The following is a 14196-nucleotide window of genomic DNA, read 5'->3' as shown; positions in this document are numbered from 1 at the left end:
TATAAAATGTGTCATCATCAAATACTTTTCAGAGTCACTTATGTGTTATAGCACATAAGTGACTCTGAATGCTGAATATCTATCTGGCTTATATCATATAGAAATGAGACTCGAGATTAAGAATACATGGGGTACAACACTGAAATAAATGACTCATTCCCAGCTAGGTAACTCCATTTGAAATATAAGAGAGCATATCTAGTCATAATGACTTTCGTAAGTCACTCATTGTTAATGTAGTCTAGAAACAAGTGTGACGATGCCTCTAATTTGCTGTTGACATTTCTTTAATATCCTAGACACGTGACGATTTTATTCTTTCTATAAATGTAGGTAATCAAAGCATTGGCCACTTAGAAACAACTCAGACCTCTATCCTACCACCACCACCAGAATGGTTAAACAGGACAGGCTGGCGGACTGTGGTTGCATTTCAAACATCATTGGAAAAATAAAATCAAACCACACTTAACACTCATTTCAGGAGATGAGAAGTTTACTTAGAAATTGCAAACATTTAGCAAAGATAAGACGTAAACACTATTTTCCATATTCTACAGAAATACAATTACTTATAGTTGGCTTGGTACATGGTCACAGAATAAAAACAATCTAATGGAAAAAAGAATGGTTCGTTCTATTTTTCTGCCACTTATCACAACTTAATAAGCATACGAGCAAGTACTGGGAGACAGCCGCACGGGAAGATCAGACTCCTAGGGCTGTTTCTTAGTACACGTGATCGTACTGCGAGAAAAACACAAAAACAAAACTGGTACAGATACACAATTAACATGCACTTTAAGCTATTATTCTGAAGAAACAGGACAGAGTTTAGCAAACACAAAAATGTGTTGTTGATAATGTACTGTTATAATTAGCATATCATGGTATTTTACATGGCATGGGATTTCTTCTTACATAATGCTTGGCAAATTGAAACAGGTTAAGCCTACTTCTAGACAAATTTAAAGTGAAGATGAAGGGAAATGAGTGGACAGTTCTATTAGATACTTTTCTGAGTATACTAATTAATTTTTAAAGTACCATAATTTCATGCTTACCTCATCTACCATCTCCCAATTTAAAATAAAGTCATACTTTGCACCCTATGAGTCTGTTCTGTCCAATATAGTAGTTCTGAGCCACATGTGGCTCTCTGAGCACTTGAAATGTAGCTAGTCAGAATCGAGATGCACTGTGAGTACAAAATACACACTGCATTTTGAAGGGAAAAAAGGTAAAATATGTCAGTAATTTTGTATAGAGATTACATACTGAAATGATAATATTTAATATACTGGATTCAATACATTATTATTATTATTAGTTAGTTAGTTTCACCTTTTAAAAAAATGTGGCTACCAGAAAATTAAAAATTACTTATGTGGATCACGGTTATTTCTATCGGACAGAGCTGATGTAGGTCATCTCTAATCATGGCATTAGCCTCAGAATCCAGCACCGTGCTTCAAGCACTGCGCGGTACTAACTCCCAGGACACCGTAGCACCCTCCGCACATACCTTACTGGAGAACTTATTTTTATTCTTCTGTAAGGTATACACTCCCTGCAGGGGTGTCCAACCCGCAGCCTGTGGCACGCATGCAGCCCAGGATGGCTATGAATGCAGCCCAACACAAAATCATACATTTACTTAAAATCTTTTTTTTTTTGTTTAACAGTTTTCGTTAGTGTTTGTGTATTTAACGTGTGGCCCCAAACAACTCTTCTTCCAGTGTGGCCCAGAGACGCCAAAAAGGTTGGACACCCCTGGATATAGTTTAAGTGTAAAAAGAATTCATAAAATATTTAACCCTTAGAAAACGTCAATTAGTATAAGATGAGAGCTAAAGGAACTTCATTCAAGGCAGACTGGTTTGGGTGGGAAAATAGTTTTTCTTAAACAGCAGTGCAATCACAGTGAATACAATTAGTATCTTCAGTAAAATAAATTGGCCAAATGTACCTTTAACGCACAGGATCTGACCTTGCACTGCAGATCTTACATAGAACTTGTCCATTTAACCATAACCTGTAACAGAATCTTAAAAGAGTACTGAGTGCAACTTCCTTAAATACGTCATTTAAGAAAATCTTCAAGCGATGTAAAATTAATGTGCACGGTGAATTCTAACAGCAGAATATTGTATTTGAGAACTTCCTTTAAAGTTTCTCAGTGTTAAAGTAACCAACTGCCTAGTGTTCAAGAGACTTGTATTTTAAAACATTTAGAAGCTACTGAAAAAAAAATTGACCTTTTATCATTTTCTTCCCCTTTCTTTTTTTTAGATTAGTTTTTACAAGAGTGTATAAATGTTTGGCATACTTACAATACCTCAACTTTTATTTCATCCAACTCAAAGTCAAGTTGATCTAGCGCGCACTCCGTTACTCTAGGAACAACACACACCAAAACACAGCACCGACGGCGTCACCGCAGACAACGCCGGTGTCAAAGTCACACACCGGGGCATCTTTGGAAGCCAACATCTGGTTACACCTGCACTCCACACTCTTCTCCTCACAGCGCGGGCTGGAATGTTTAATCGTTTAAATCTGTTTCCAATTTCCACAGGAGTTCCAGAACATTCTAAAAGTGCTCTGAAAGCCACAAATTCATAGATTCTGAATCTACTATATCATCCATAAAAAATTTCCCCTTATTTTAAAGATGTTCTTTAAAGACGTTTAAGACATTGGAAAGCAACCAAGATTCAGGGAGAAATAAATAGAACCTAAAGCAGGTAATAGTGGATACACCGACAGAGAAACTGATTGCGGAAGACTACGGGAGTCCTCTCTCGAGCTCAGCAGCCTACTGAGACACTTCCTAGCAGTGACTAATGTGCCCGGCACAAAAAGACACTAAACTTTTCACATCTCCTATCTTCAGACCATGTTCTACACGAATAATATTTTTATTACATGTTACTAACTCCCACCTAAATAAGCCTGAAAACTCATGTCAAGTGATACAATTTTTCAACATATATTACTCTAAAAATAAACTCCTTGGTGAAGGATAACAGTCTCCTTTCTGAAAGCTCCCTGTTATTTTGATGGTAGGTTAATAAATGACTATTACTGAGCACCTACTATGATTGCACGCAGTCTACTCTCATTCTGTATCCAATACGAAAAAAATGCCTGCTCCAAACGCAAGATGACATCTGTGAGGGAGGATAATATATGAGCACTTTTAATACAATGCTGTATGAGTCAACATCTGGACATGTAATATTGCTCATCCGATGACATTAAACATGACATTAAAAACCTCAGATTTACTATTGATCACTTTGTAAAGATAAACAAACATCTGAAGTTCGCTGCATAGTAGTTTGAGGAAAGTGACTGCCATACATAAACTTAAGGCTGATTCCCTAAAGACACGGAAGAAAAGCCACTGGTTTGTGCACAAAGACTTAATGTAGTTTACACAAGTATCTGATTAATTCAGGCAAATGGGCACTTGTGTTAGGGTTCCAACTTTGCTTGAGGGGGTTGGTCTAATAAAAATTCCTTTAATATATGAGCACTTCAAGCAAATATGAAAATAAAATTACTCAGATAAAATTCTTTGTAAAACCACAATAAAAATTCACATTCCAAATCTCATTTAAGGTATAAACATATGGATGTATATACACACATATGCTTTAAAAGTGTCTGAATTTCACTTCCAATCTTTGTCTATTATGTTTGAACCTGATTATGTACCTTATGCACTTTATTTCTCCTAAAACTAAGAATATGGGCAATGGTGAGAAAAGAGACTGGTGAGAAAAAGCTAGTTTTAATTTTCTAACCTTTAACAATTCTGAACTGTTGAATTCCTACAAGGTACAAAGCATCGTGCAATGTACTAAACACGTACAGGGTGTGAACATAAAACACACTCGCAGAATGGAAGTTTTAAGAAGCAAAATCACTGTCAGTTTGAAAACAATGTCATTTCCTCAACAGGGTTTCCAAAAACTGAGCATGTCAACTGGAACACCCCCACCTCTGCCAAACACGAGAGGTAAGACAACACAGAAACTGTTTCCATAGAAGACCGTGGAGGAGAACACTCGTAAGGAAGCCCCAGGGACTGAAGCAGCAGGACGAGCAGAGAGGCAGTCACGAAGCATCCACATGCTACTGTGCTGGTAGTGGTTTATAAAAAATACTATCTACACTAAAATTTTAAGAACTAGTAATATAGTTAGTATATTTTTGCCTTTTCTTTTTTTGCCACTGAATATAAAATTTTGTCCTAAATTTACTAAGTTCTACACCCTGAGGAATAACAACGAGACTAACTGAAGTAATGCCAGGGTTAGCTTTGTAGACCGTATTACTGCCCCAAAGCATGAACTATTTATGTACACATAATATTATATACATATGCATGTATATGTATATAGTACTTATTCTTGGAAGCACAAGGTTTCTTGAGCAGACTAAGCTATTGCTCTCCCTTCTTCCCTCTTTTTGTTTTGAAAGCAAAGAGTTTGGTTTTACAGTGGTAACAGGACCTGCCGAGAATACAGAAGTCAAAGCCAGGAGCCTGAGGCTTTTCCCCACCCACCCTAGATCCACAAGTGACACAATGGTTTGCTGTCTCAACTCTGAATATGACATATATTATTGGAATATATTGTTCAACAGTCGTCTGAAAAGCACTTTGGAATCCTTAGCTATTTTTATGAAATTACAACAAAAAATTACTTGCTATGTTGAAATACGGAACTCCCATCCCTCCCCCTTCCATACCCCAGTACATGAAATACCAGATTTAAAATTTCATCTCGGTGTTTACTTCTTTCCCTCCAGTGTCTGAAAGGATAAAGGTCCCATTTATTTTCCTTTTCAACTATCTTACGTAGCCTGGGCTTGGGAGGGAATTCTTAAAAGTCCTTAAAGTGAGGCAAAGGATTCATTCAGGACACCTGTATGGCATTTCTTTCAGGGCAGAGAGCCATCGCTTCCCTTTGAACACAGGCTGATGTTTAATTGTTCACATGCCATCCTTTAAATGTGATGCCTCCAACCCCCAAAACGAACCCATTCTTCTTGGTAGGGTGCTGAAACATAACTAATGGAATGCAAACCAAAACATCCCACCTGCTCATATCAGTATCACAGTAAACGATAAAATACTCCATGGGAACCATGCCTAGCAATTGGAATAAATGAGTCACAATCAACTGTTTGATAACACTTCTGTCCTCTGTTTTCTACCTAAATATTAAAACTTAAATATAATCTTGCTCTCCCCAAAAGAAAGAAAGGCACTCAAATTAACACAGTATGTATAGTTATTATTATTTTTAAAGACACTGTGTGACATTTAAGTAGAATCCTCAGGGCTGATTTTTCCAGCTTACTGCCTTCATCACACTGAGTTTGCCTAAGCTCTCCTGTGCCTCCGATGAAACAGGGGCATGTTACAGAGCACACCCAAGCACAGGATGGCGGCAGCACGCAAAGTGCTGGCATTCGCAGCAGCTCTATTTGAGAAATTTATTCAGAAGAACAAAAGGTTCAGTTGTTACAATGCTGTTCAAATTTTCTAGCATACTTTAAATGTTTAAGTTTTAAAACAGAATTTTCTAGTAACAAAATAACTAAGCTTACAAAAGCTCTGTGCAAAAAAAGATCCTATGCTACTTCCTTTGATAACTGAATCTTTAGCATCTTCTGTAATTCAAGAGAACTAAAGCTAAGACAGACTATTGTACAAATGGGAGTTGGACCCCCAAATTGTATTTAGTCCTTGTGTCAGATACCACCTTGTGCTATAATTACTAAACTGATAATTTGTTCTCAACAATATTAAAAGTTCTCTTTATACACACGTGTGTGTCTCAACAAGCATGAATTGATGTGACCTGAATACATCTAGATGATACAAGAGTTACCACCATATACACTTTCCTACAAAATGCCACATAAAAATCCAGGAACTTTTGTTTCTACATCTTGTTACATAAGCCCTTATCTGAAGATTTAAGTGGCTTTTAGTGATAATGTGTACACATTTAGTCTTATTAATAATGAAGCCTTTGATTTAAACTAGAACCGTACAATAGGAATAAGAAATATGACTGAAAGTCTGCCCAAAGTTTCCAAAAAGGTAGTAAAATGCTAAAACCTAGAAAAGAAAAAGGGGACACTAACAGGTATCAAATCCTTAAGTTTAAAACAAATGACTAACACAGGTTTAAGAAATATCTACAAGGTCCACAGTTCAAGTCTGGGAGGGGAAAAGGAGAAGTGCAAAATAACTATCCATCCACAGGTACAGATCAAGTCTTTAAAATCAGAGGTCGTCTTCAGATGCCTCTAAGTGGCTCTGGCTATGTTGGTAAGATCTGTTCTCCAACATCAGAACAGAAAGTAGTGTTCTTAATGCCAGTGGGCTTCCTTAGTTCTATCGATGCTTTGTATACATTACAGTTAATTGATAGTTACAGAGGTGTACTTATGAGGTGGAATTTAACAAGCTTAAACAAGGCAGAGTTACACACACGTAACAATTAGCTGACTCTCTACGCAGCAGGTCCACTGAAGTATCACGAAGCTAGAACACATTCTTCATTCACAATCCACTGCTCTAATCCATCACTTTCTCGATCACAGCTCACTGGATCCATCACTCACGATCAATCTGTCCCCTTTTCAGCCAACCATTCGTTCATTTAATAAATATTTAACAAATCTCCACAAATGTGCAAGTAGAATCCGGGAACACCGCATTACCAAAATAGTCACACTAAGCAGAAGGCGGTGGGGCGGTGACAGGGAAGACACTGACAATCTTACTGCTCTTCCACGCGTCACTGGAGTTCGCGGTCCACAGGATGGTACCACTACCATCTTCCAGTGGCAGTCTGATGAGAAGGGTGCCAACCTGAAGCACCTCTTCTTTCAACAACAACACATCTATACAGAGTTAGAAGACTAACAAGTCCCTGAATGTAGACACATCCTCTCCGTTCCATGAACTCATTCAGTCAGAGTTGTTACCATGCGGTATCTAGTGAGTTCAGGTGTAAAACATTTAGGAAAAAAGTACAACCACAAAGAACAATACTAGGTTTTCTGTGAATGAACACTTGAAAAATAAAAATTTTAGAAATAAGGTGTCACAGAAAAGTCACATACAAACAGTACCCTCTGGAGGTTTTTATTTTCTCTCCCTACCTAAAACTTCATTAGGAAGACAAGAGACCAAGATATTAAAGGACCGCATGGCTTCTGAAAGGGATGGGTTAGGAGCCTTAAAGCAGACGGGACGGTTCACAAGATGAGCAAGATACTCTGTGGAAGGCATGAAAAGACTGGAGCACTGTAAAGTTCAGCCGATGGCCCACAGGGTTTTGTCTATACTCATGTCCTGCACACTCGAACATCAAAAGCATAAGAAGCCCTAATACTTGGGATACTTAAAATGATGCTTGGAGGAAAGGTTAATACTGAGTGAGGCCAGAATTTGGCAGCATGTGTCAGTGGGATGGGAAGAATACCCCATGTCTTCTCTGTGGAATTGCCCCCCAACCCCAGCAGGTGCTGAAGATCACAAACTAATGGTTATACCCATAGAGGTCGAGGTGGACCTTGAGGTATTTATCTGATTCAAAATATGCCTTGTACACAAAGGGCCATGGAATTATATTCATAATGGCAATTATTTTCTTACTAAAATACTGTGAAAGCTACAAAAGGGTAATTTTGCCCTTAAGATATAAGAACAGCTTCTGTCTATGGAAGCCAAGCTGGACAATTTTTCTGGTGTTCTTAAGTGTCAACATTTTGCCACTCAGCAAAATCATGATGCAGAAGTAAAGGACTTACTCTTTTCCCTTAAGGCAACGTGCCTCATTCAAGTCCAGGGTTTCCATAATGGTAAGACAGGAGAGGTCTGCCTGCCTCTACATCTGTCTCTTCACACTATTAAATGATCTGGCAAGTGAAAAGGAGAACAGGCAAAGCATGGTGGTCACACTTGTTTCTGCCACTATTCCTCACTTTACAGACACAGGGCAAGAGGCAGTTTCCATCATCAGGGGAACTTTTAGAGGAGTTCACATTCATAGTGTGTGTGCGTGTGTGTACAATGGAGTAAGGAATTCATTAGAAACAGGGAGGAGAATGTCTTCAGAGTATGTCCCTGAAATAGGACAGATAAGAAAAACAGACAAAAGTGAAAGTGACAAAAAATATGGAACAGGTTGGAAAATTAAAAAGACATGCAGAAATAAGAAATGCAGACCATTTATGAAGGGGGAAATATAATAGAAAATAAGACATTACCTGGCCCTTTCCCCACCCCTGCCGCACCAACCTGAAAAAAACCAGCCCTTGTTATTGAAAAGATACAGCTATAGGTGGATACTTTGGTATCTTATCCCTGATAAGTTTAGTAGCAAAGTTTTTAAATGGTTTTATTTTTTAAATAAAGATCGAAGAACTAACTTTCAGAACTATTCTGTCTTGCTGGCTTTTGCCAGTAAACTCCTAATAATCACTTCATAAAAGTTTTGTAGTTTATCCAGTGTATCCTCAATAACTTAAACTTTTTAAAAAGGAAGATTTTTATGGATACATTTCTATGCATATTTCTCCCATTTTTCATGGTGAAATGGAAGGAACATAAGTAGTAATAACTAAAAATGGCATTCCAGGTGTTTTTAAAAAATTGATTTTTGTAAGCACTGACTTGAATGTTTTTGGCATATACCAAATTTGAGGTAAAAACAATCTATCAAAACTAGTAATAAAAATAATTTTCCAGTACTGTAATTACATAAACTCTTAAAATCATTATTATTATTTTAAAATAATCATTTAAAAAATGGGTTACATTGGAAGCATTATTTTCATATAAATCCCAATACTTCTGACTTTGGTTATCTTGGTCTGTAGCTTGAATAGAATATGCAAGAGAAAAAAATGGTTGATATTTTCACATACCCATCCATCTGGCCATTTGACTCTCAAAACAATCAGACTGAGTAATTTTGCATTTGTATTGTTTTTAAGCTTAACTACAACATAAACTTCTAATTAAAAAAAATTAATCTATCCAGCAATTGCACTGAGGTGGGTGGAGGTGTGTGTGAACCAACTAGGAGAACCAAATGAGAAGAAGCCGAGAAACATGGGCTTCCTTTGAAACTACAGAAGTGCAGAAGTATAAAGGATGAGAAGTTACAAAGAAAAAAATTAAGACTCACTGTTTAGCAGGAAGGAACTACACAATTATCTTATCCCCAAAAGAATGCCAGTTCTTAACAAAATAAATACAATGAAAGATTTTTTTTTTTAGGACTTTTAACCTAAAGATGAAGAATATATGGTCAGCTAATAATAGCAAACAATCCATGCAGCTATGTAAATAAGAAAGGAAAGCAATATTGCACTGAAAAGGGAGCAGGAACAGTCCACCTCTTTCATTGACTCAACGTATCCAGCCATTTCCTGTACGCATTGGCAAACCTGGCCTGCTCTACGTTCCGGCAGGTGGACAACACTTGATCGATGAACCTGTGTTCCAGTTCCAGGCCTAGGGAATCTGGAGCTGGGGTCCGCTTCAGGCGCTTTGTTTCCTGGGAATAGCCTTGTTTGCTGGAGTCACTCAATCCATCCACTTCCATCGCCTGAGCCGTGTGAGGGCCTGCTGGGATGTGGTGCAAGTCACTAGAAGTGCCCCCAGGGCTGTCTGCAGGTGACACCTGGGTCACATTGCGAGGAAACCTACCGCGTAAGTGATGCTGAAGGTAGAAAACATGCCGCCTGTGAAAAAGGAGGGACAGTACAGAGAAAAGAAAGATCACATCACGAAGTCAAGCTTTTCAAGAGAAACAAACAAAAAGTCGGTTATTTTAAAACATACAGTACTCAGTTCACTGCTCCATTCGTAACCCGAAGTCATCTGGGAGAAGGAGGAAGAGTAGTTATGATAAAATCTCTGGGTATTTTGACAGCCCAGATTACTGGTTTGTTTGTGAGAAAGGTTTTTAAATAGCATTGCCCAAGATGATGACAATCATTTGAAGTTCTTATTCTTTGTAAACTATAATATGAAACCAAAAATAGGTCTTAGCCACTCTCTGCTATAAATTAACATACAAAACCAAAAATCAACCTTGTAGATATTCCAAAAGACAAGTGATTACAAAAAGAAGGGGCTTAATTAGTTCCTCTAGAAGCTTAGTCCATGGCCTCTGTACAATACTTCATTTAATAAGAACAATCCCCTCCAGGTGGTCTTATTATCTAGCAACCACGTGAACTTCCCCTAAATCAATCGCTACATGCGCTGGGAATGTGCCAGGCTCTGGGTGAAGTAGGAACTGCAGGACACAGATCCTATTCTTCCTCTACTGCCTGGAGAATCATGTGGGGTCATTTGTTAAAAATGAAGATTCCGGTGCCTAATCTACAAAAATCTGACTCAGTGGGATGCACATCTACTGTACACAATAAACTACACAGGTCCTAGGTTGTTATCTCTTCATTCGTATCAGCACCTCTAATCCCTTAAAAATGTAGTAGTATCCATTTTCCCAGCATCTCCTGGAGTAGACAGGCACACCCAGAGGTGTCCAACCCACGGCCCAGGATGGCTATGGATGCGGCCAACACAAAATTATAAATTTACTTAAAACCTTTTTTTTTGTTCATCGGTTTTTGTTAGTGTTTATGCATTTAATGGGTGGCCCAAGATAACCAAAAGGTTGGACACCCCTGAATAGAGGACATAACTTAAAGGACAGATAAACTCCCTAAGACCAATGAATCTGTAGTAGAAACTGACACGTATAATACACAGGCCACTCCAACTATCTCTTCTCCCCACTCTCCCCCTAACTCCAATTAATTTTTAACATTTCTGCTCCACTAACCTAGCGCTCTCTGAAACTCAAAAATATTTTTAATTATCTGAGTCTATTAACGGGCTTAAATATAAAACAGCAACAAAAATCTGTAACACCAAACTGACATGTAAGTCAAGATATATCTTCTCTCTTGAAAATGGGAGTGTCTTATTGTTAAGAGAAAAAAAATTCTGTATTTATGAAGGTGCCAAAGAGGGGAGATTGTCCTCCATCTTCTAACCATATGCAGACTGGAAAATGGGGGCAAATCTCAATTAACTTTAAAAGTAATACAAATATTTAAAATGCCTACCTGGCCCTATCTAGCACAGGCAAGTCTTTTGTCTACAAAAAGAATCCCATGATCTGAATTAGAAACTGCATTTATAAAGATGAAGATGCTTCAAACTAGAATATGATCCAAAATTAACCAGAGGTTCCCATACCTAGACTTCATTTCAACATGAAAGTTGCTTTCCTGTCAAATGTGCTCAGAACTCCAGTTAGGAGGTTGTTACCCTCTCTGAGAACTCCTTCCTAAAACTCCGCTACACTTCCAAAGTACACTTTACTTTAAAAAAGTGTCGAGTATACTTACGAAGTACCTGAAGAACAATAAAGCTTAGCTATTCTCAGGTTCTAATGAATGGTCTGACTGTGCATCCAATTGACCTGGTAGGATTGTTTCTTTGTTTTTAGAAAAGCAGATGGCAGTGCTCCATCCCACATATGCTACACATCAGTATCTCCAAGGAAGGAGTCCAGAAACTTTTTTTTTCAGTTGGGAAGTAATATACTATTCTGTTGTGTGGTCAAGGTTGAACATCACCACCTTAAGCTGTAGCAAACATCTATGTGAGAAACCTCTTACTGATGACAGTCATCAGAAGGACGCCTTATGACACGAACGCCTCCAAGTCACTCAGGCAGAGCTCCACAAGCAGATTACCACGTTACCCAAGCAGGCAGGAGTCAGACGCAAGCCCTTCTGTGACTCTCACAAGGGCGTGCACCGTTTCGTGCAGGAAATGAATTTTCCTTTCTCTTACCTATGACACCAAAGGGTTTCATGTCCTGGGTAGGAATCAATAAGATCAGTGCTGAATTCAACTTCTTCTTCTAGAAGATGGGGAATATTTATCCTTGGTTCCTCTGCTGAAGCTGCTGCTTCTTCATCTTTTGGAAGAAGTAGGGCTGGCTCACTTCTCAAAGGGTTTTGTTCCAATACAGAACTGTCTTTCACAGTTTGGTTAATCAAAGACTTTAGCAAAAACTGGCGGTAGTGAAATCCACTGTGGTCTGAAACATGCATGGATGCCCAGTGTTTAGTAGAAGACAGTTCATCAAGAAGAACCTTGGAGGAAGAAAACCAGAGGTGAGAAGAAATTGCCAAGGGCTTTTCTTTCTCTATTAATGCCTTGAATTTCTCCTTCATTCGTTCCTTTTTTTTTTTTTTGACACCATTCCCTCCATATTTTCTGTACAGTGTCTAACACAGTGCTGTCACTTAGTAGAAACTCAGTAAATGCTAGTTTCCCCATTCCTTTATAAAGCAACAGGTTTTTATATATATATACACACCACAGAATTTAAGTACTTGTCACTTTTTTCCCTGGACCTTGATCAATCACATTCTGATGGGCACACACCAATAGAAAAGCCAGTTTTTAAAAATCATAATGAACATTAAAGTGTTCATTTACAAGTAATGCTGATATGGAAAGGAAAATATACATTCAGAGGCTGGTTTGATGTAAACTTTCTTTTGTATTTGATGAACCTGTACTATACCTAACTTAATTATAACAACAGACTCAATGTAACGATTCTTTCTTCACTGGAAGCGCCAGGAGGGCAGAGACCACGTCTGTTCTGTTCCCTACTTAATTCTAAGGGCGTAGTGCCGAAACATGATGCCTGAGAGCAGGAATTTTCAAGAGCACGTGACTTTCACTATTCATTTCGACTCACTCAACATCAATGACAAATAGTTTTTTTGAAGGTAGATGAGACAAAATTCACTAGTGAATTGTTTAAATCTTATTATCAATTCTGCAGACTAAACAATTTCAAATGGAAAGATAAAAAGAAAGGCTGCATTTATGAAAAATTAAAACTACTTGGCAGTGTTTTGGACAGGTAGCAAATGCAAACTGTCGTGACAGTGAAAGGTGTACTGAAGGCCTACCGCTTCCGTCAGAGGGTTTGTAGACAACTGAGGAGAAAAGACACTTTTCAACAGTGAATGCAGACCACACAATGCCAAAAGTTCTCTTTACTTGTTTGCAAAGACCCCAGGAAAAGGACTTCTCCTGACCAAGATGCCCTCTCCACTTCCCTTTTCCTCCCTAGAAGAAATTTTTCCGTCTTCTGAACCTCCGTGCTCCTGGTGTGTTTCGCCATATGAAATATATTTTAGAATTTTCTGGGCATCCTTTCATCCCCACTGTACAAGTTCTTTTTCACTTTTGCATGATATCTCATCCTAACAACGATCACAATTTAACCATTTTCTGATTTTGTTTCCACTCTTGTGTAAGAAACAATCTTGTGAACCTACACATGTATATAAATCTCTGTGCATCTTATTTATTTAGGAAAAATTTCTAGTTTACTTACTGCAATACTGGAAAAAAAATTGTAAAGTTCTTGATATATATTGTCAAAGTCCTCTTCAGAAAGGAAGAGGACTGGAAGTTTATCTTAACATCTACTTTCTAACTTCTTAACCAATACGTTAACCTTCACTAAGTTAGTAAGTGGAAAACCACATTCATTTTAGTTTGTATTTTCCCAATTATCAGTAAACTAAATATTTTCCTTTTCACTTATTTTCCCTTTGTTTCTTTTATGAATTGCCTGTTAGGCCTAATTTTCTTTTATAAATTGCCTAATTTAACTTTGTGATAGTGATTATTTTTCCTATGGGTTTTTAAGAGATCTTTATATATTAAGAGTATTGTTTACCTTATAAATATTTTTCTTACTGTATTACTACAATTGTTTTTTTTTAATTCTTTTTTTCTTTAGATGTTTTTACTCCATTTGGAGTTCATTTTGGTATATTAGATTAAAATCTAATAATTATATTCTAAAGAGTCAATCTTAGCATTACAAATTGAAGAATCCTTTCATCAATTACGTGAAATGTAATATTTATCATTGATGCAATTTCTATATATTATGTATTAGGATTTGTTTCTGGGCTTTATATTCTCTTCCATTACTGTGTCTATTTTTTGATCCAGTATCACAGTTTTAATTACTCTATAAACATTTAAATATATAGTGGTATTCAGATTTCCTTTTTTTCTTTTCAACAATT

General features: G+C 37.5%; 1 protein-coding gene across 2 annotated transcripts in view; it reads right to left on the bottom strand.

Moving 5' to 3' along the window:
- Positions 1–635: 635 nt before the first annotated feature.
- The window catches only part of PTAR1 (protein prenyltransferase alpha subunit repeat containing 1), a 57552-nt gene continuing 43991 nt past the window's right edge, over positions 636–14196 (bottom strand). For both annotated transcript variants that reach the window (XM_024555203.4, XM_024555209.4), the window contains 2 exons: positions 11921–12225; positions 636–9786 (listed from right to left, as the gene is read on the bottom strand). In XM_024555203.4, the coding sequence (XP_024410971.1) occupies positions 9444–9786; positions 11921–12225 (648 nt within the window). In that variant the 3' untranslated portion in view covers positions 636–9443. The remainder of the gene's footprint in view (positions 9787–11920; positions 12226–14196) is intronic.

This window comes from Desmodus rotundus, chromosome 1 (genome assembly GCF_022682495.2).
Source record: "Desmodus rotundus isolate HL8 chromosome 1, HLdesRot8A.1, whole genome shotgun sequence".
NCBI classification, from domain to species: domain Eukaryota; kingdom Metazoa; phylum Chordata; class Mammalia; order Chiroptera; family Phyllostomidae; genus Desmodus; species Desmodus rotundus.
Note: the sequence above shows the minus strand (reverse complement) of the source record. Positions and strands in the feature narration are given on the sequence as shown.